General features: G+C 44.7%; 1 protein-coding gene across 3 annotated transcripts in view; it reads right to left on the reverse strand.

Moving 5' to 3' along the window:
- The window catches only part of PDE6A (phosphodiesterase 6A), a 59,371-nt gene that overhangs the window by 4,021 nt on the left and 33,322 nt on the right, over positions 1-22,028 (reverse strand). The window contains exons 8-19 of one of the 3 annotated variants that reach the window (XM_019630081.1): positions 20,196-20,243; positions 17,478-17,627; positions 16,735-16,878; positions 14,848-14,913; positions 14,504-14,650; positions 13,494-13,601; positions 11,710-11,819; positions 8,712-8,799; positions 8,416-8,516; positions 7,910-8,017; positions 1,900-1,963; positions 1,531-1,605 (exon numbers count right to left, since the gene is read on the reverse strand). In XM_019630081.1, the coding sequence (XP_019485626.1) occupies positions 1,531-1,605; positions 1,900-1,963; positions 7,910-8,017; positions 8,416-8,516; positions 8,712-8,799; positions 11,710-11,819; positions 13,494-13,601; positions 14,504-14,650; positions 14,848-14,913; positions 16,735-16,878; positions 17,478-17,627; positions 20,196-20,243 (1,209 nt within the window). The remainder of the gene's footprint in view (positions 1-1,530; positions 1,606-1,899; positions 1,964-7,909; positions 8,018-8,415; positions 8,517-8,711; positions 8,800-11,709; positions 11,820-13,493; positions 13,602-14,503; positions 14,651-14,847; positions 14,914-16,734; positions 16,879-17,477; positions 17,628-20,195; positions 20,244-22,028) is intronic. The other 2 variants (XM_019630082.1, XM_019630083.1) reach the window with 2 other exon arrangements.

Below are 22,028 nucleotides of genomic sequence, written 5' to 3' on the forward strand. Positions count from 1 at the left end.
TTCCAGATCTGATTAGTAGTTTACAGAAAATATGGAGATAAGGGAATATATTAAACACCACAAGGGTACAGTCAGTCAATTCAGAACGTAGGAAACCAGACAACAGAAAACCTACCCTCTCCAACAAGTAAATGGTGTAAAAAAAAAACCAAACCAATAAAAATAAAACAGAAAGAGGAGGAGGAAACTGCTACTGATGAAAAGAGAATGAAGAGCCGTAACTACCAGAGGGAGCGTGGTCCTTGATCCGAATCCTGGTTTGAATAAATCAAACTAAATTATTTTTATTACTCAATCAGGGAAAATGAACAGAGATGGAGGATTGGGTGATGTTAAAGAATTATTATTAATTTTGTGAGTGTGATAATGGTATTGTGATTGTGTGTGTTTTAAGTTCATACCTCTTAGAGATACATCCTAAAGTATCTGTGGAAGAAATGACAACATCTGGGATTCACTTTAGAATACTTTAGCCAAAAGATTAAAAAATGCATGAGGAGGGGGGAGTAGATAAAACAAGAAGGACAGAGGGCCAGCCAAGTGGCTCAGTTGGTTAAGAGCTCGCTCAAGAGTGTGAGCTCTGAGCAACAGCGGTTTGAGTTCTGGTCCGAGCTGAGCAGCCACTGAGCTGCCAACAGGTAGCAGGATGGCTCAGCTAAAAAAAAATAATAATAAAATAAAATTTAAAAAAACAAGAAGGACAGGCTGTTGCTAATGGTTGGATCTGGCTGATGGGTGCGCAGAGTTCATTAACTGTTCTCTCTACATTTTAAAGTGTTAAAAGGAAGATGAGAACCACAAATTCCACAGCCCTTGCTGTTCATCAGGAGACTTGTTCCCCCCCCACACAGCCTGTCCCTGTCCCTCGGGCCTTGCCTGAGCCTCAAGTGGTACCCCAGCATTTTTAGCACTTCACAGATTTAGCTTGGCCCCATATCCATGGTTCTGTCCCCAAAATGTTTCCCCCTTTTACTCCACCTTTACTTCTAGTCCCGCCTTAGTGCAGGGTGCTCTGTGAACCCTCTAACTGTGTCTAGTGGAGTCCAGTCATGTTAACTTTCATTGTCGAAAGGTTCTCAGCTTAATAAGGTCCTCCCTTCCCCTTGTACACCCTGCGCTGTGACAACACAGCGTTGGGAGGTGGGCTCCCGAACTGTCGGAACTCAAAAGGAAATCTAAGTTTTGGTGTCCATTTGTCAATTTCTACTTAGCTCAGTGAGCTAAGGAAACACACATTACATCAGGGTTCCCAAACTCTAGGAGGGCACATTCCTGGGCTCACCTCCAGAGCTTCTGCTTGGGTAAGTCTAGGGTGTGGCCCGTGAATTTGCATCTCTAATATGTTCCCAAGAGAGGAAGTTGATGTGGTCTGGGGACCATACATTGAGAACTCCTGCCTTAGGGAAAGGTCATTTCTAGGGTAAGATCATACATCTCTATGTCTGGAGTGCACACCTCTGTCACGGCAAGGTCACAGCTCTCCCTCAGGATGAGATCACACACCCAATGTCACGTCCCCACTTTACTCACAATGGGGTTCTGTTGTAGCACTGTGCGCTCCAGATCACCTTGTTCCCAGAATTCAGCAGCAACCAGCAGAGCCACCTGCAACAGGCAGACACCCCCCCCCCCCCCAGAGTCAAGCCCCAGCTCCAACCCTCCTACCCTTGTTCCCACCCCACTTGGATTTCCAGCTCAGCAAAAACATGAACCCTACCCCTGCCCTACCACCCCCATTTTCTTGTCATCATGGGAAGAAGTCTTAAAGTGGTATCCAAGCCTTGGCAGAGGAGGATGGAGCAAAAGTGGGCTTTTTCTGGAGCGAGAGAGTCCAAGCCACCTTAGCTGTTGTCACCAGTGCTGGAATTCCCCTCCTCTTGGGTCAGGAAGAGTCCATACCTTGCTCTGCACCTCCCAGGGCTTGGTGATGGCTGAGAGATCACAGGCGGTCATCATCATGGCCCTGGACACAAGGACACCAGCCTCAGTCCAGAGTCACTGTAAGGCTGCACATACCGGTTAATTCCATCGGTTTCCCCTGTCTCTGACCCCACTAGTAAGTGACCTCACCCCATTGTGAGGAGAGGGGTCACTTCCCTAGTTCACCTGGAGGTGGGTTTTGAAGGCAGACAGACTTACTAAATCCTGCCTCTGTCAATTACCAGGAGTTTGACATCGGACAATTAAACCAACCTCTCTAAGCCTCAGTTTTCTTGTCTGCAATAATAATGCCACTTTCTGCATGGAGTGGGTGCAAGGTTAAATGAGATCATGTGTGTAAAAATCTTAGCATAGTGAGTGGACATAGTATGTGCACAATAAATATTGGTGCTTAACATGAACGGATATTGGGTTTTTATTATATGCCACACACTGTTCTAGGCATTTCATAAACATCAATTTCATTTAAATCTTATCACATCTTCAGAGTTCCTTTCCTCCTGTCTAGTATAGAACAATGTTTCTCAGCCTTTTTCTCATCATTCTCCCCCACGTAGACCTTTTTTTCTACAATCACTCCACCAAGCAATTTTAATACCACAGACACACCATATATCTGTTTGGAGGGCCAAAAACCATTGTAACATCTAAGAGTTTTTGCTCCTCTTCCAAGAACCACTTTTTCGCCATTGGGCATGGGGAGAAGTGTGGCTTAGTCACTGTGAGAAAGCCTTGTGTTTAGAAGTAGAGGAAGGATTTGTCAAAACTCATAAATGGCCCACTTAAGATTTGTGCACTTCATTGAAGGTACAGTTTACCTTAAAAGGAAAAAAAAAGGTCTATAAACAGATACTGACCTCTAGTTAATGATATACATGCTGAAGTATTTAGGGGGAAGTGCACAGATGTTTGCAACTTACTTTGAAATGCATCCCCAGAATAAGCTGGATTGACAGACAGCTGAAGGGATGAATTGATAGTAATATGTTAATGATGGAACCGGATGGTGGGTATAAAATTCTTTCAACTCTCTGTATGTCTGGAAAGTGTTCCTAGTAAAATGTTGACACAAAAAAGTGACCTGATGGGCCGGCCGAGTGGCATGTTGGTTAAATGCTGGCTTGGGATGCCAGAGGGCCCTGGTTCAGATCCCACATATGAGGGCCAGTGACATTGCCCTCTACAGTTAAGATGCTGAACAACAGCTCAACCTGGAGCTGGGCTACCATGTGTAGCCAGCAGCCAGCATGAGCGGCCAGCAGCCACCGTGAGCAGCCGTCCAGAAGCCAGCGACTGATCTGCCTCACCCAGGAAGAGCGCAATGATGGTGCCAACTTGGGCCAGTGAAGCAACGTCCTCCACAACTAGACTGAAGAACAAAAAGGACAGCAACTTGTCTGTTCCCCTTCCCCAATTTCCCAACGCTGTTCCCCTCCTCCAATTCCCCAATTAAAAAAAAAAAAGTGACCTGATGAAATTTTTAAAAAGAAGTAAACTTTTAAAGGAGTTTCACAATACAAGGAAGGTAAGAGGTATTATTACACAGGTAGGGCGGTACTATATAAGGTAGGTAAGATAGGTATTATTACACAACTATATACAATATAAGACGGAAAGGGAGGAGACAGGCAAAGAATTGCAGCAAGAGATAGGAATTTGAGAAGGTGTTGCAGAGCCAGGGTGCGTAGTCGCATGGCTGTCTGGGACCGGAGTCCAGGGCCACACAGTGTTGGTGTTAATTCCAAGCTGGGGAGTGTAGGCTGTATCCAGTGACCGTGGAGAGGTACTGAAGCTTTAGGAGCTGGTCATTACCTCTTCAGAGCGGTGCTGCAGGAAGGCAGGCTGGCAGCACTTGGAGGATGGAGAGGGTAGGAAGGAAGAAGGGGAGATACTGCAGTAACTCAGGCAGGAGAGCAGCAAGGCCCAACCCGCAGCAATGGCTACAGGCGGGGAGAAGGTGGGGTCAACCCACCTGTAGTGCCATCCAGACTCAGTGAGGCCGATGGGCGGGGCCGGAGAGAGGGGATATAATTGGAGAAGGTGGGCTCAGAACCTGACTAGCGGCTTGGATGATTTTACAACTAACCAGCTGTCTCTGGCATAGGTTACATGAGCTGGTCTGGGAGGCCTGAAGGATTCCTTACGAAATATTACCAGGTTTAAATATCTTTAAGTAAACCCTCAAAAATTCGTAGGATTCTTTAAGTAAATAAGCTTTCAGAAATGCATACCTTTCTTAGAAACACTTTTATGCTTTGTAATAACTTCAGAATATGTGCCCTGTGCTGAAGGTTAAGTGTTGCACACACGTTACGCATACTGTCAAATAGATTAAGGAAATGAATGCTCAGCTACACGCACAAGCATCACTGGCTCCCTGTTACCTCTCAGTGTCCATATTTGAAGTCCACAGGTGTGGCTTCAGGACAACACTGGATGTTTACTTTCCTTGTCTGGACAGATCATGTGAAAATCACCCCAGCAGTTGGGGAAACACATCTTAAATGTTTTGTAGACAGAGATCTGGTGTGTGGGACACCTGGGTACCAGAAAAACCAGTCCAAAGCCTCATGCCCTAAAGACAACGCATGACATTGACTTCAGCACCATCCCTTTACGTGCTCTGGGGCCAAGGTGCCACGCTAGGCATTGGGGATCCAGAGAGGCCCGCAGGGAGCTCGCGGTCAGTCAAGGAATAGAGAACAAAAAAATTCTCATCACAATATGCTAAGTGGGATGGCAGAGAGAAGTACAAGGTGCAAAGAAAAAATAATAATAAAAAGATGAGAGCAACTAGCCTGGCTCAGGGGGCTTCCAAGAGATGCCAGTGGGGCAGGACTCTGAGGGGTGCATAGGAGCTCTCCAAGAGAACGGAGAAGAAAAGGTATAGTTGGCAAATGTGCAGCAGGAATACTTGGGATTGCCACAAGACAGAGGGCCATCCACAAGGTGACCATAGGGAGCCTTCATCTATCCATCCAATGCATGCCAGATGCCAGGCAGGGGCTGGTTCACAGGGTCCCTGCCCTCAGAGTGCTTGCAGACGCGCTGGGGAGTCACATGTTGATCGCATAAATGAATGCAAACATGTAAACAAATAACTGCTCTGAAGGAAAGGAGTTCTATTCTAGGAGATAATCTAAGAAAAACAGACGTAGGTCTGGGAGGTCAGCAAGGGCTTCCCTGAGGAAATGACCTTGAGCTGATATTTGTAGGAAGTGCCTAGGTGCATAGAGCTGGCTGACCAAAACAAGCTCAGTTACTGCTCACCTGACCCATCCCCAGGGCAAATGCTTCTTCAACTCAGAAGTGCAGCCAGCGGCACTTCTCCCTGACCCCTGATAAAAGCCTCCCAGCCAACCTACTCAGGCATTCAGGCACTCCCTGGAATTGCAACTAGCCTGGAGGGTGTGGCCTTTTGGGGGGGGTGGGGGGAAGGCCTAAGGGAGCCTGAGAAAGCGGTGGGTGTGCAGGAGAGGGGTGGAGTGACGTGCGTGCCAGTCCCTGATGCTCCACCAAGGCCTGTGTGACACTAGGTAAGTCACTTTGTCTCTCCGCGCCTCACGTTTCTCATTTGAAAAACACTAGACCAAGAGCTGGTAACTTTTTCTGTGAAGAGCCAGATAGTCAATATTTTAGGTTTTGCAGACCACAGTAGTTTCTGTTGCGACTACTCAACTCCATCATGATACTCCATCAGGTATGACAGTTAAGTTCGCGAGCTCATCCTGGAAAAAGTGCTACACGCCTCCTTGCTGAATATCACTATGGTCACCTTCGAAGTACTCCCCTTGGGAAGCTATACACCGATGCCAGCCCCTAGTCCACCCTTCAAAGCAATTTTGGAACTCTTTTTCTGGAATGGCCATCAAAGCTGTCGTCATATTACCCTTGATGTCTTGAGTGTCATCAAAATGTCTTCCTTTCAATATTTCCTTTATCTTCAGGTAAAGAAAGAAGTCCTTGGGGGCCAGATCAGGTGAGTAGGGAGGGTGTTCCAATACAGTTATTTGTTTCCTGGCTAAAACTTCCTCACAGACAGTGCTGTGTGAGTTGGCGCATTGTCATGATGCAAGAGCCATGAATTGTTGGTGAAAAGCTCAGGTCGTCTAACTTTTTCACACAGTCTTTTCAGCACTTCCAAATAGTAAACTTGGTTAACTGTTTGTCCAGTTGGTACAAATTCCTAATGAATAATCCCTCTGGTATCAAAAAAAGGTTAGCAAAATCATTGCAACAAGCTCGCAAACTTGATTGTCTGACCTCATATGTAACTTCATCTGGCTGTTCTTCTGTGTCCTTTATAATATCCTTTATAATAAGCTGGTAAATTTAAGTAAATGTTTCTCTGAGAGCTGTGAGCTACTCTAGCAATTTAACTAAACCCAAGGAAGGGGTCATGGGAACTTCCAATTTATAACCAGGTGGTCAGAATCACAGGTAACAACCTTGATTTGGGATTCGTATCTGAAGTGGGGCCAATCTGTGGGACTGAGCCCTTAAGCTGTGGGATCTGACATTATCTCCGGGTAGATAGTGTCAGAAGTGAGTTAAATTTGTAGGATACCCAGTCAGTGTCCACTGAGAATTACAGAATTGCTTGGCGGTGCTGGAAAAAAACTCATCAGATCATCCCAGTTTCCAACACACGAACTTAATCCCTTTCTCCGCTGGTATACAATCCGCTTTTAGCACAGGCGTTGTTTTTCAGGTCTGTCCCATTCACCTGTCCTACTCATGCCTAGGACTGAACTGCCTTTAGTTCTGCTGGTCCCTATTATTACTCTCCTATGTCAGAATTTTCTGGCTATTCTTGCATACTTATTTCCCATAAGAATTTTAGAATTGGTTTCCTAATTATCCCAGCAATAAAGTAGAATTTTTCCTTGAAACTACATGAATGATTAGCTATGGGGAATAGACAACATTTAACATTAAGTCCCCCTACACAAGAACGTGGCATTCTTTCCACTTGTTCAATTCTTCTGCTTCAGACGGACATTTCCATTTTGAATTGTTCGATGGGGCAGCCCCTGGTCTGCCTGGGAGCAGCTGTAGCCTGAGTGTGCCCCCTTTTTCAGTGGGGGCAGGGCGCAGTGCATCTCAGGACCAAGGGACCTTTGTGGAGACCCGGCTGGACAACTGCAAAGCTGAGGGAAGGACAACTTGCCATTAGCCCCTCCTTCCCTGGACCTGTCCCAGCGGCCACTCCTTCTGTGTTCCGGAGACTTGCAACACTTGTGACTTAACCAAACCTAATCTTCACAGAGGCATCTGGGACACTTCCTTGGGAACTGGGTCAGGCCTTGTCTCCCCTGACCATCAACACCTAGGGGACCTATCACAGGGGAGCCAGGGGACCATCTGGCTTGGGCCACATAGTCACAAAAGGCCTCAAATGTACACTTCCCACTCCATCGTCGATTGAGGTGAGTCATGGAAGCACATTGAGAGAAGTGAAAGATTTTCACCAGAAAACTTAAATTTGAGTCCCATTACTGGACCTCATGCCAACAAGGCACTGTACATTTTATATAAATCATGTAACTAATTTGTGAATAGCACAGCTCTATTGCAGGATATTGCTATATAGAAAGAAACGCGAAAAAAAAAATTAAACTTACACATTTTGAGTGACACATAGTTATCATTCAAATCATCATTGGTAAAATGCTCTGTGTTTTATCAACAACTTTTAAGTGACATCACTTTACCACCAAAATTCTGAATTTTATAATAGAAAAACTTCCAATGATATGCTTTCTGTATACAGAGAACTATAATAATATATTGCCATGAATTTTAGTGCTACAGTAAAGATTAAACAGATACCATAATTTGTGCAGTTTTGTTTTGGCATAACTTCATTTTTTTTATAGGTCAAACGCCTCCAAAATGGAAAGCGTCCCAGGGGTCTCTTGAGGACAACAGGCTCTGTCACTGGGATTTAAGCCCCATCTCAACTCACATAACAATTTCCTTCCGTGTCTGTTCCAGCATCATGTACTGCGTCCACTCCTGTTGAGTTTCATATGTCTTAGACTGATCCACGATCTTTTGGAACATTGTCCTCTTCCTACAAAACGCACCAGTTTGTTAATGGAGCAGATCTCAGAATAAGGCAACACCCGGGCTTCTCACATTGGCTGTCTCAGACAGGAACTTATTAAAACAACGTAATTAACAAACCACGGTTCAAAGAACCAAGGGAGTGAAGGCCTTGGTTTCTAACCCAGGCTCTGTCATGTGCTTGTTATCTGATCTTAGCAAACCTCTTCCTGTGGTTCTTAGCTTCCCATCTATACAACTGGAGTAATAATGTCTAACTCACAGAGTTGTAATGAGAGTTAATGGCCCATAGCACAAGGGTTGTGCTTGGCATGGAGTCCATATTAAATCAATTGGAACTACAGTGCTTGTTATTATTATAATCATTGCTATTGTTATTCTTATTCTTCAAATGAGAATACCAACTTGAAATACAGGGCGAGGTCTGTGGCAATGATGGCTATGTCCATCATGTGGATTGCATGCTCGTGCTGCCTGCGATTGAGGTTTTGAAAGATATTCAGGCCCTAAAGAGAAAACCATAGAAGAGAGGTGAGAAGTGATGTTGGCAGTAAAATCACCCAACTACCAGTGGTCACCCCAGATGATGGGAGAGGCAGCCCAGGCCAATGGGAAAAGAACTGCCTGGCCGCACTCAGGTTTTATGTGAAATGGGGGCTCCTGTGCAGTCCCAAAGCCAGTGCAGATGGCCGTTAGTCTACCTCATCTCTCAGCAGTGTCTTGCCAAACTCCAAGTGGTGTCTTTCCAGGATGGAGGACCCATGGAGCTTGGCCAGGGGGTTCTGGGATCTGAATGGGAGAGAAGAGAGAGACACCGAGAGAGAGAAAATCCACATGAAATGGCCCAGATGAAGGTTAAAGACATCCTTCAGTCCTGCCACCGCCTCATTCTGCACACAGAGAGGCTGAAGTCCAGGAGAGAGAAGGAACTTGTCACACAGTGAGTGAGTGGGAACTAGGACTATATCAGGTCTCTGGACTCTCAGGTTTAGCTTTCTCCATAACTGATTCAGGGTTTCTTTGGGGTCATTCACTCCCCAGAGAATCTATTGAATAGTGTGGACGCTTATCCTCAGAAAAAGGCGCAAACATACATGATGCCAAATGCAACTTTAGAGATTTATGTATTCCCTACAGCCATCTGTGGACATTGGCACTAGGCCATACTTTATAGATCACCAACCCCCAGATCCTCCATACCTGAGCCTTAGGGGAAGGCACTGATTCCCTACAAGGTGTTTATTTATTCTTGGCTTTATTCAATAAATATTTGTTGAGCACTTACTATGTGCCAAGCACTGAGCTTCTCACAAGGTTCATTGTAAACACAATCTCTAGCCTTGGAGAAACATGCACATATTGAGAAAACGCAGAGAAGCATGTTCTAGTGCTTGTTAATGACTTATAGGCTGTGGACCTTGGGCAGAACCTCAGTTTTCTCATCTGTACTATGGCTGTAACACTAGTCCCTGCTCTGCCCAGCCCACAAGGTAGTCATGAGGGCCCACCAAGACCATGGTTCAAGGACTATGCTTCAGGGGTTGTCTGGAATATAAGCTCTGTGAGGACAGGGACTGTGTTTTGCTCACCGTGGTACCTCCTTTGCCTAGCATAGGGCATCCCATACATTAGGAATATTATCTATATAAGGTGAATGAATGAGCCATTATCAGTTACTAACACCTTGGCTTAAATTATTGGGTCATTGGGAAAGTCATGACGTATTTTTCTATGTTTTTCAATGCAAAAATGCGTCATGACTTTCCCGATGACCCAATAGTTCAGCAGGTAGGTAGGAAGGGAAGGAAAAGAGTGAGGGAATTTAATACATTAGTTTCTTATTACTGCTATAACAAATCATCACACACTTAATGGCTTAAAACAATAAAAATTTATCTTACAGCTCTGGAATTTAGAGTATAAAATGGATCTGCAGGGCCGTCTTCCTTTCTGGAGATGCTAGGGGAGAATCCGTTTCCTTGTCTTTTCTAGTTTTGGAGACTACCTGTATTCCTTGGCTTGTGGCTCATCTCCCATTTTCAAAGCCAGCAGTGTATTGGGTTGTCGGAAAAGTCATGATGCATGTTTGTGACAGATGGCACTAGTTCATTTTTGGAAGTACTAGAATCATTCGCATCTATGTTATTGCTATGTCATTTGACAGCTGACAGTTCTAGCTTCATTCTAAAAAAAAAATTGATCAATTTGGTTGCGTTTTGGAGATTTTACAAGTTGAAGATGGAAGACCAAACTGTGCAATTTTGCCATATTTTACTGTTTTACTTCCATAATGGGAAGAACGCGCGTCAAGCTTATGAAAAATTGCATAAAGTTTATGGTGACAAGGCTCTACAAGAACGTCAGTACCAATGATGGTTCATAAAATTCTGTGCTGGTGATTTTGATCTCAATGACGCTCCTCTGTCAGGGAGGCCCACCAAGGTTGATGATGACAAAATAAAGGCATTAACTGAGTCAAACCCATGTTACATGACATGAGAGATTGCAGAAACATTGAACATCCATCATTTAAGTGTGACTACCTGAAGAAGCTGGAATATGAAAGCAAGCTCGATATTTGGGTTCCGCATGACCTCAAAGAAGTTCATTTGATGGCACGTATAAACATCTGCAATATGCTCATTAAATGTGAGGAAAACAATCCTTTTTTGAAGTGACTGATAACTGGTGATGAGAAGTGGATTGTTTACAACAATGTGGTGCACTAATGGTCTTGGTCCCGATGTGATAATTCGCCTCAAACCACATTGAAAGCAGACATTCATCAGAGGAAGGTTATGCTCTCAGTGTGGTGGGATTTTAAAGGTGTCAAGTTTTTCAAGCTCCTACCAAGGAACCAAATAATCAATTCAAATGTGTACTGTCGGCAGTTGGACAGTTTGAATGAATCCATCATCCAGAAACGTCCAGAGCTTGTTAATTGTAAAGGAGTTGTGTTCCATTGTGACAACACAAGACCACACACAAGTATGATCACCTGTCAAATATTATTGGAGCGTGGGTGTGATGTGTTGCTACACCCACCATACTCACCTGACCTTGCACTGTCAGACTTCCACTTGTTTCGCTCTCTTCAAAACTCCTTTCATGGTATAACGTTCAATTCAGATGAGGCTGTAAATCAGCACCTTATTCAGTTTTTCGCAAATAAAGACAGGTCCTCTATGAACGAGGAATTATGAAGCTCATTGAAAGATGGCAAAAATTTATCAAACAAAACGAGCAATATATCATTGTTTGATCTTTGTCCTTTATATAAATAAATTACCTTTGAGAAACATAGACAAAATACGTCATGACTTTTCCAACAACCCAATAGTATCTTCTTTCCTCTCTGACCTCTTATAAGGACCCTTCAGATTACATGGGGTTTATGCAGATAATCCAGGACAATCCCTGTATTTCAAGATCCTCCACTTAATCACATCTTCAGAGTCCCTTTTGAATGTTAGGCAATGTATTCCCAGGCTCTGGGCACTGGGTCATGGACATATTTGGGTGTCATTATTCTGTTTGTTGAGGGAGTTTACCCAGATCCAAAGGGGAGGAGGAAGTGGTGAAAGCTGTGAACAACAGGACTTCCCCCTGACCAATGAGTCTGTTTGGGAGCTGTTCAGATTTGGGTAATGAACCTGGGGGATGGGAGGTTGGGAGGGGGGCTGGTAAGGGCTTACTCACTTCATCTGGTAGAGGTTGTTGGTGCCTCTGTGGTCAATGTCATGGCAGAAGGCAGCGGTGACCATGGCCAAGGCCTCCAGGTCTGTGAAGTATCGCTTCAGCTTTCCAGTCTGGAAGGGCAATCAGAGGTGCCACTCACTCCTCTCTTGTGGGGGGTTGGGATCAGGGCTGAGAGAGCAGGTGAGGGAAGGGCCTAGAGCTTGGAAACATAAATCTGATCTTGGCCCTACCCCTGGTGCCACAGGGTGACCAGATATTTGCCTGGGATGTGGGACTTTCCATGCTAGAGCTGGGATGGTCCCAGGCCAACGGGGATGATGGGTCACCCTACTCCTGAGTGACCATAGCTGGTCCCATCTCTCTCTGAGCCTCAGTATCCCAATCTGTATACTGGAGGTGGAGGACATTGGACTAGATGATTGTTGAGAAACTTGTAGCCATCAGGTTATAGAATTTGGAAGGTTTTTTAACATGGCCAGGCTGGTAAAGCTACGGTTTAAACACAGCCCAGAATGAACCTTTCCCTGAGCCTCCTTCAGACACTTAAGTCCTTGTTTATGCTGGGTGTTGGAGGGTGGTGAAGAGCCCTGGAGAGGGGATGCTGCCTATGTGACTCTAAGAAATAAGTCAGGTCTAAGCGGTGTCACTGTCACCTTCCATGGTGGCCTGCCCAGAATTCCTGCCTCCAGGCTCTTGGACCTACTCTGGCCAGACCATTCCAGCCACGAGAGAGGAATACAGATAAGGAATCTGGGCAAGGAGGCAAGAACAGAGATTTGCATCATAACCTGGATGGGAAAACAGTTTTAAATGAAATGCAAAGGACTCTGAACCCTCTGAGCCAAAAAGATGAAAGCAAATACACATAAATATGTCCAGCCAAGGACACTGTAGCACTGTTGGAAATAGTGAAAGATCAAAAACAACCCCCATGTCCAACATTAGGGGCCGGGTAAAGAAGTTAGTGTATATTTCAACAATACAGGATACTAGGCAGCCTATAAAATGATGTCAATGGATAAACCTTGAGAACATCATGCTAAGTGAAATAAACCAAACACAAAAGGAAAAATATTGTACAATTCCATTTATACGAGGTACCTGGAGTAGTCAGACTGATAGGCACAGAAAGGAGAATGGTGGCGGCCCACAGAGGCTGGGGAGTGGGGTGTGCGGAAATTTTGCTTAATGAGGACAGAGTTTCTGTTTGGGAAGATGAGCCAGTTCTGGAAAGTGGTGATGGCGGGTACAACACTGTGAACCTGCTTCATGCCACTGAACTCTACTCCTAAAAATGGTTAAGATAATAAAATTTATGTGATGTATATTTTACCACATTAAAAAATGTATAAAGAATGGGGTTTATATATTTTCAAATGAAGGAATAATATTGTAGAATAATATGATTCAATTGGTGATAAATAAAATAAAGTGTGTGTGTGTATGTGTGTGTGTGTGTGTGTGTGTGTGTGTGTGTGTGTGTGTGTACAAATATGATTCGATGCTTCTAGAAGAAAATTTGTAAGGAGTTGTGCCAGGGTTATCTCCAAATAACCGGACTGGGTGTGGGGGTAGACTGCAGTTTCCTTTAACTTTTTCTTTTATATGCTTCTCTCTTCTTGGGATGCCTTTATGCTAAGCATGTACTCTTTTTGCATGTTTTTTTTTCTTTTTTAAAGCAGCAAATAGAAGAACAATGCCGCTGCTGCTGTGTGAAGCTGCAGGAGGTTGTCTGGCATGGCGGGAGCCCCAGCCACTGCACTCCCCTCGCCCCCACGCCATACCACCAGCAAGGAGAACATGGTCTGCCCCACGTTGAAGCCGTGCCGCCAGTTGTGGTAGGTGATCCTGCGGTAGCCCTTGCTCAGGGAATACATAAACCGCACCAGGGCCTGTGAACACAAGCACATCAGTGAGGCAGCGCACGCCCGCCAGGCGTCCACCGCCCCGCCTCTAACAGGAGCCGCAAACTAGCAATCGATGAGATAATGCTGTGCAAGCACTTTGCAAACTACTAAATATGTGGAAACGGACGTTATAAAAACCAGGGAGACGTGAGTCACTCCACTTATTCCACCAACTGAGCTTCATCAGTGATTCCCAAACAGTGCCCAAGACAGCTACTGTCCTGATAGTTTTTCAGGAAAAGAAATCGAAAGTGGGCTTTAAATCAGTGGCTCCCAAACGAGTGTACATGGCAGTCACCCAGAGAGATTGTTAAAACACACAGTTTCTGATTCCTTAGAGCTGGGGTTGAGAGGGGGAGAAAGAGAGGGAATTTGCATTTCTGATACATTCTCAGGTGGTGCTGAAGTGGTTTGAGGCAATACTTTGAGAACCGCTGCCTGAATCCAACAAGTCTGGGAAATTCTGCACACAGTATACCCCACCTCCACCTTTTGTGTCCACCCCTCATCCCCCCAGATTCACAGAACACAGTAAGGGATCCTGCAGGGGAAAAGTCCTCTTTAAATGGATTTAACCACATTTCCAGCCTTGCTTGGCCCTAGGACCTTTTTTTGCATCCTATGCACTCGACAGCCTTCAAACTCAGTGCCTGAGAACCCACTGCAAGAAGCCAATGACCCCAAAAAACACCACAGCTCAGAGGCACTGTGTATGTTTTCTTTTGATAAATGACTCATCTGTGGCACATGACTAATGCTTTAAATCCTAAAAGCCAAAGGTATATACTCTTTTTAAGTATAGATTGAGTTTAAGTTGACAGATCGAGTTTAAAAAGGGAGAAAAGCAAACAAGCAAAAGGGGAATCAGAGGTTCGTTTTGACCTTACCTCCTGCGGAATGTGAAATTTATCCACCACTTTGAGCTCATAATACATCTGTATCCCACATTTCACCAGCTCTAGTTCTGTCAGGGGCAAGTCGCTGAAGTGGAATTTATTAATTTCATATTTCTCTGCATCTGGCAGCTCTCCTTGCTGTGGAAAGGATGGGTGTCAAGTGACTAGGGCACATGAAGTGTTCCTGGGTCTCTCCCTGTCCTCCCTCAGCACCATCCTGGTCCCAGTCCTGGTCCTGGGTCTGAGTGGCAAGGGCCATGCTTTGCAGAGAAACCCCTGCTCCTACTTGGAGTACACCCTGCACTTGGTATCTGTCAGGGCCAGTGCTCACTCACCAGGATCTCAGCCAGTTCCTCTTCCTCGCATTCCCACGGCTCCTTGCCACACACCTCTCTGGTTTTCTGCCAGGGCCCAAAATAGCAGAGAGAGAAAAAAAAACATAGATGACTACATCTAAGGTCTAAATATGCCTCCACTTTTCCATTTCCATTTTCTCCTTCCTCTAAAGTCCTTGCAACAGAACCACCAACTCAGAGAGGCTGCCGTTCAACATTCATGGAACGAATTCAAAGTCGTGGGCTTTGGAGCCATGGAGGCCTGCCTGCGAATTCGAGCTCTGCCACTTACTGGCAGTGTTATTGAATGCCTCTGATCCTCCATTTCCTCATCCGTAAAACGGGGCCAATAATAAGCACTTAACTGGTGAATTAAATTAGATTATGCAAAGTCATTTTTGAAATATATATAGGTAGCTAAAGTAAATACGTAATGAACATAAATCACTTAGTGCAGTGCTTGGCCCATAATAAGCGCTAGAACTAAATACTGTTGTTATTGATATTTTTGTTGCTATTATTCCTGACTGGGAGTCAGGAGGCCTTGCTTATGGCCCCGGCTCTTCCTTTCATTTGCTGTATGACTTGAGGCAAGTTCCTTCTCTCCCTGGGCCTGTTTTCCCATCTGCCACAGGTGAGGGGAACCTGGACCCAGGTACCTGTTTCGGATTTCTTGACCCAGAGCACAGTCTATGAACCTTTTCTGGTTCACTGAGGCCATGCCTCCATAGGCTCCCCATATCCATCATCATTGGGATGAAATGACCAAATGCTACCTTTCCAGCTTAAGAAATTGCCTCTGAAAACATTGGCCTGTTGTTTCAACTTGTGAGGTCTATAAAGAAGGTCTTGGGAACTCAGCTGGACATTGTATCCAATGCCATTTGACTAACTCAATTTGCTTCTAAAATCTTAGTCCCTTTGAGACCAAAATCCCAGAATGACGAATCACTAATTCCCATAGACGTATCTTGTTTAATTCCCCACCCCAGGTAGGACTTTCTTCTATAGCACCCCTGACATATGATTCTCTAGCCTCTGCTTGGATACCTCTCTTGAGGGGGTGCTCACTACCTCATGAGGCATCCCATTCATAAGAGTGGTCGAGAATTTGCTCATTATCCTGATAAATGTTAAGTGAGACCTATTGAATGAACTGGGTGATTTGGGGACAAGTTACTTTTCCCCTCTGGGCCTCGATTTCTTCATTTCTACAAAGGTCATAGAAAGCCTTACGCTTACTGGGTAAGGTATAAGAAATCCTTACACCTTACTGGACTGTATTAAGCATCAAATGATATCATAAGTACTATGTAATTATCTTATAAACTGTAAAGTGATGCCATTAGTTGAGGGCTCCCTACTAACCTCTAACCTCCTGTGTCATACTTCTTTGCTCACTAAACTCCTCTATGACCTGATTGTCTCTTCTATTATAAGTGAGCTGACCGCAAGGAGAGAGTCTCAGAAACTGACGGTTGTTTGCCAGTCAGTCAGATAGAGCTTTCTCTCAGCAGGGGTTGTGGTTGGATGACTCTATCTCTGGTACCAAGTCAGTCCTGAGCACAGTGACAAATGGAGTTTCTAGGGCTGGTAAGCCAAGGCCTGAGTGTCTAGAGCTGGTAACCCAAGACTGAGGTGACTTTACAAGGGACAGCTGTTCCCAGGCTACACAGAGCAGCCATTATGTATGACTGTCTGGAACACATCCATTCATCCATTGAACTTGAGGGCCCACAGCACCCCTGTGTGAGCCTCGGGGAGAGAAAGCAGTGAGCAAGCCCACACCCATGTCTGCTGGATGGAGTTTAAGTCCCGCCTTACTCTGGCCATATCCCCAGGACACAGCCCCTGCTAGAAAAGGAACAAGGAAAGAACTTTCCTCACCAGGATTTTCTGGATTTCTTCATTGTCACACTTCACATGATATTTTACCATGTCTTGGAAAATATCCTTCCTGTTTTCAAGTTTGTTCATCAACTCATAAGTGTCAGGATTTAAAACAGACCAGCCCAGGAACTGAGCCAAAGACTGAAAGAAAAAAAAAAAAAGGAAGGAAGGAAGGATCAGAGGAAGAACAGCTGGGTTTGTTCCTGCTTCTGTAACTTAGGGCAAGACTCTCTAATCCTCCATTTTCTCAGCTATAAAATGGGTTTGATAAACCCTGTGCTGCCCTTTTCAAGAGATGAGAGGATATGACAAAATACTGAGTAGGAATATACTTTTAATAAAGCACTAACACACATAAAGCTTCATTCTTGTGCATAATAACTTCACAAAAGGGAATGTGCTGTGTGTGGGGGGGGGCAGGAGGTAGATGGGAACTCTATACTTTCTGCTCAGTTTTGCTGTGAACCTGAAGCTGCTCTAAAAAGTAAGGTTTATTTATTTTTTAACAATGGAATGCGGATTTCTCTGAAAACATAGGGTGGTGCAGAAGTAAGAGCAAATAAGCAGCCATGGAGGCTAAGCCAGGGGAGTGTCTACGAGGTGAACGCCACACCCCGCCCCCCACAGGGATAGGGCAGCAGCACTCCTGGGCCCCCACTACGTGGCTTTGGAAGCCCAGCCTATGGCAAGCTGAGTCTGAATATCTGAACCTCAATAGCAAAAGACCTCACACACCATACCTCCATGAGGGTCTCATCCATTTCATCAAAGGGTTTCCCATCTTTGCGATTGTAAAATGTGGCCACCCCAACAATTTCTTCCTTCTTGTTCACAATTGGCATAGAAAGGACATTTTTAATCACCCATCCGGACTCGTCCAGAGGCTCTTTCTACAAGAGAAAAACCAGAATAGGTTTCCTCGGGTACCAGGCTGCAGAGGCAGCTGTGATGGGCTTCACGCTGCATCATGACCCTGATTTGTGGAGGGGGCAGCAGGAGGATAGGCCTTGTTGGATTTGCATGGTTTTAGTCATCAAACAAAGGCCATAAGCAGATAGCCCATCTGGCTGGAGCTCCTTGAATCAGAGAGCCATATTGTTTTCACTCTAAGATTGTCCCAACTGTTATGTGCCAAGCAGCATGCTGTGTGCTGGGGATATAATATAGTGATGTGCACAAACAGTCCAGTATTTTCCTTTCAGGTATAGGAGCTGCTGACCGTAGGGGAGCTGGCTTAGAAGGGGCCATGTTGGGGATTCTTGCAACTTTGAATTAATCAAGGAGCTATAAGCTGTGCCTTTGCCTCTTGACCTGACTTTCTGTGTGACTTTGGCTTGTCATTTTGTCTCCGTGGGCCTCAATATTCCCACTTTTAGATGGGGACAAGAGTAAGAATATGTGCATCATGAAACAAATGAGAAAATAGAGGTGAAATTTCTCCGTCAATCATCAGGTGCCCTTTGTGAGTCACTTCCCATCTGCCTGAGCCTCACTTTCATCATCTGTAAAATGGAGATAACTAGACAGCACCATTTCTAGACTCTTTCCCCATGGACTCATCAAACATTTATCAAACGTCTTACAACATGCAAAGAACTGAGCTAGGAGCTGGGGAAACCAAGGCAGATAAGGCACAGATGTTGCCCTTAGGTTGATCACATTCAGGAAGGTAAACAAGCAATTACGCTGCTCGTGGGAAGTTCTTCATGATACCCTGGGAGCCAGAGGAGGGACGCAAGCCGAGGAAGGAGTTGGAGAGTTCCAATTTGAAAATTCCAAAATTCTTAAGGTGGTGAGATGGTAATCGTTATTATTTAAGTGCACTGGAACTCAGCACCTGGTGAGAGTGTGTCCCCGGAGGGATACAGAACATCACTCACAGAGCACAGGGCTGTTGGTAAAGAAACAAGTTTAAGACCTGCTTTTCCCCCAACTTCTCTGTACCTCGCCTTCAGGGAATCCCGTCCCTCTGAAGGCCATGACACAGAGGCAGATTTTATCGAAAGTGAAATGGAAAAACATTAAAGCTTTTTAAAGAGGGAAGTCACTCAATGCAATCTATGTGTTAAAAACAATTACGCAGGTTACTTTGTGGTGATGAGTGGGGAGGAATCAAAACAAGGTCAGATTTGATTTATGAATGTGAATAAACTATAATTCATTACAGTAAACTGTAATTAGTAAAAGACCAAGTCCTGTCATGGTTAAAACCAGAATAACGACTCTCAGCAACAGCTTGGGCTGTTATGCCACGCTGATATGGTCAAAATCATGACACCAAGACGTACAATTTTAACATTGGAAGTATGTTCTCTTTGAGCTCTTTCATCATGTTCTTTAACGAATAAAAAAATAATTCACTGATTTTCCTAGCAGTCATTTTTATTTCCTTCTTAATGATTTCCTGATTGCTAGTGATTTGTTTTGCTTATGCCTAGCATGCGAAACTCAACAAATATTGACAGGACACCTAGAGCTAAAGACATCAAGAAAATTAAGATCCTTGACAAAAAGGAGACAATATTTTGCTGAGAGGAGTAGTCTAAAAGACAAGGAAGGATCATCAAAGATGAAACAAGGTAAATACAATAAGAAAGACAAACTTCTTGGTATGGTCCAGGCCCTGTTTGACTTGGCCTCTGTCTGCCTTTCTGCAATTTCCTCCTGTCACTCTCTTCCTTAGTCTCTCATGCAGAGTCTGCTTTAGCACCTTCCAACAAACTCTCTCTCTCTCTTACCATCTTCCCTTTCTTTACTGCCAAATAGAATTCTCAGGGACACGTTCCTTGATTCATCCCAGATGAAGTCAGGCCCCCTGAGAGAGTCCCTCCTCTATGCCTTGCTTGGCTTTTCTCCTGACCAGAACCCCAACACACACCCTGTGCCTCTTCTCCCATATGATCATATGCTCCCTGGGGACAAAGACCACGCCTATCTCCACCATTGTAATCAGTGTAGCATTGTGCCTATGCCTGGCATAGAGGATGCCCTCCATAAATATGTGTGAAAAAAGACAAATAAAATCAAATGGACTACTAAACAATATTCCATAAAAATCCCAAGGAGGCAGAAATGATATTCAGCCAGGGAAAACAGAATAAAATTTCGCTGAAATTTCATAGCAGTTGAGGTTGTCATTGAAGGGCAGAGGGATTTGGGCAGGACATGATGGTTGGGCAGAGAACAGCATAAGCAAAGTACCTGAGGCCAGAAAGCAAAGGGGATGAGTGTTAAAACCCAATGGAATCCACCTTAGAATTGACTAAATTAACTCCCTCCCCACTTCTGTGGGTAAATGACTTTTTTTTTCCCTACTCATGTTTTGACTTCGTTGAGACTGCTTTCCCATCATGTTGATGGAGTCTAATGTATTCTAATCCTCTTTTTTTTTTTTTTGGCGGGGGGAAGGCGGGGGCGGATATCATATGATGGAGAGAGAAAATTTAAAAATGACTTACCTGGAATTCAAAAAAGTCCTCTGCAGGCGCATTCATGATATTGCAAATCTGAAAGCCATTAAAGGGAGTAATGGAGCCATGATTAGAATTGAGCGAGCACCAGGCAAAGCGCTGCATGCCGTCCCAGAAACACTGCATCCCTGCCCAGGGCAGTCACATTCTTTTCATCAGGTAAACATGCTCACGATGGCTTTGAATTATTAACTAAGGTTACTGGACAGAAAAAACTACCTTATAAAGTTACCTCTTACTGTTTGTTTTACTCCTAAGTCATTTCCAAGCTTCGAAAAAGTTAAGTCTACAATTTGTCATGATTAATAGCTGTATAGTATCTTATTTTGTTGTCACCCCCTTTTGTTGCCTATTTGGGTTGTGTCCTGGTTTTTCTTTTTATTAATATAAATAATGCTACTCTAAACATCTTTGAATAATTACATTTGGGTTCTGTTTAATCTGTCTTGTCAGGAAGAAGTTTCTGCTTGGGGTATAAACCCCAAAGTAGAATAAGAAATAAAAAGTGCTATAGCTCTGGTTGTATATTGCCAGATTCCTCTTCTGAAAATTGGACCACTTTACTCTATCATGCAGATGGCATTTATCTGATACCTCTAGAACCCTGCCCATAGGGCCACTGTGTACAGTTGTATAGTCTGTGTACTGCTCAAAAGCATACGGCAGAGGGGAAGACTGGGAGTTTACATTCAGCCTGCTCTTGACTTGCGGAACTGTGCCCCGAGCCTTTCACTTTTCATCCATTGAGAAGAGACAGCTTTTTCCAGTTCTCAGAAAAGCACCATAGGGGCTTGCAGCGACTCTGCCTGTCCCAACGGGCCTGATCTTATGGTCTCAGAGGTTGAGCTGTCCCTGCCCCTGTTGGAGGACTGCTTACCCACTGCACCATTCCCCTGGCCTCTCCTTGGACCAATTCCATCAGTTGCCATGATTCTCTTCCTGATCGCTGACCTCTCTGAGGGTTCTTTCCCCTCAGCCTGTGCCCATGCTTGAGTCACTCCCATCTTTGACAGTGGAACCCTCCCTTGACCCAACATGGTCTCTAATGAAGCCATCCAGGCTTTCTCCTCTTTTCCTGATATTCTCTACCTCCGCATTACCCATGCACACCTCAGTAGACCACATACTGGTCTCTGTCTCCGCCTCGCTACCAAATCTTACTCTTATCAGGCCATCAATGGCCTAGCTGCCAAACACAATGGGGTTTAGTTCTTATCTCACAAATCACTTTTGTTGTATTTGGTTGTCTCCCTCCTTGTTGAAACTTTCTTATTTCCTTGGTATTCATGACAATACCCTCTCCTGGGTCTCCAGGCACCCCTGAACCCTCCTTCTGTTTCTGTGTGTGCCTGGGGCCTGACACATGGGTAACCATGCTCAAGTATGGGGGTGATGTGCAACTAACAGACTTGACCCTTCTCTCTGGGACAGGGGATGCTACCACTCCACCCTTGACCCTGAGTGCGTGGGGCATGGTGGGAGATAGAGCATTTGAGCTCTGCTGTGTATGGTATGGCTGGAAATGTGGCAGAGATGGGGGTTGTGAGAGGCAGCTAAGTCTCTGGTATGAGAGGTTAGGACTTAGTCCGTGGTGAGCCTGGAAGACTAGCCAGTCATGATTTTGTCCCTGACATAAGGCTCTTTATTTGTCAGTGAGACTCTGCACCTTCCCATCTAAAGATTATTTCTGCGTGTTCCATATTTTCTCAAATGTCAATTCTCTGCTCATTCCCTTGGACCAACTGTCAAGTGAATTGAGAAATGAGAGAATGAGGCGTTTAGGGATCCACGCTTTCCATTGTTTTTCCCACTCTCTTGATC

The sequence above is a fragment of the Hipposideros armiger genome, unplaced genomic scaffold (assembly GCF_001890085.2).
Source record: "Hipposideros armiger isolate ML-2016 unplaced genomic scaffold, ASM189008v1 scaffold_888, whole genome shotgun sequence".
In the NCBI taxonomy this organism is placed as follows: Eukaryota; Metazoa; Chordata; class Mammalia; order Chiroptera; family Hipposideridae; genus Hipposideros; species Hipposideros armiger.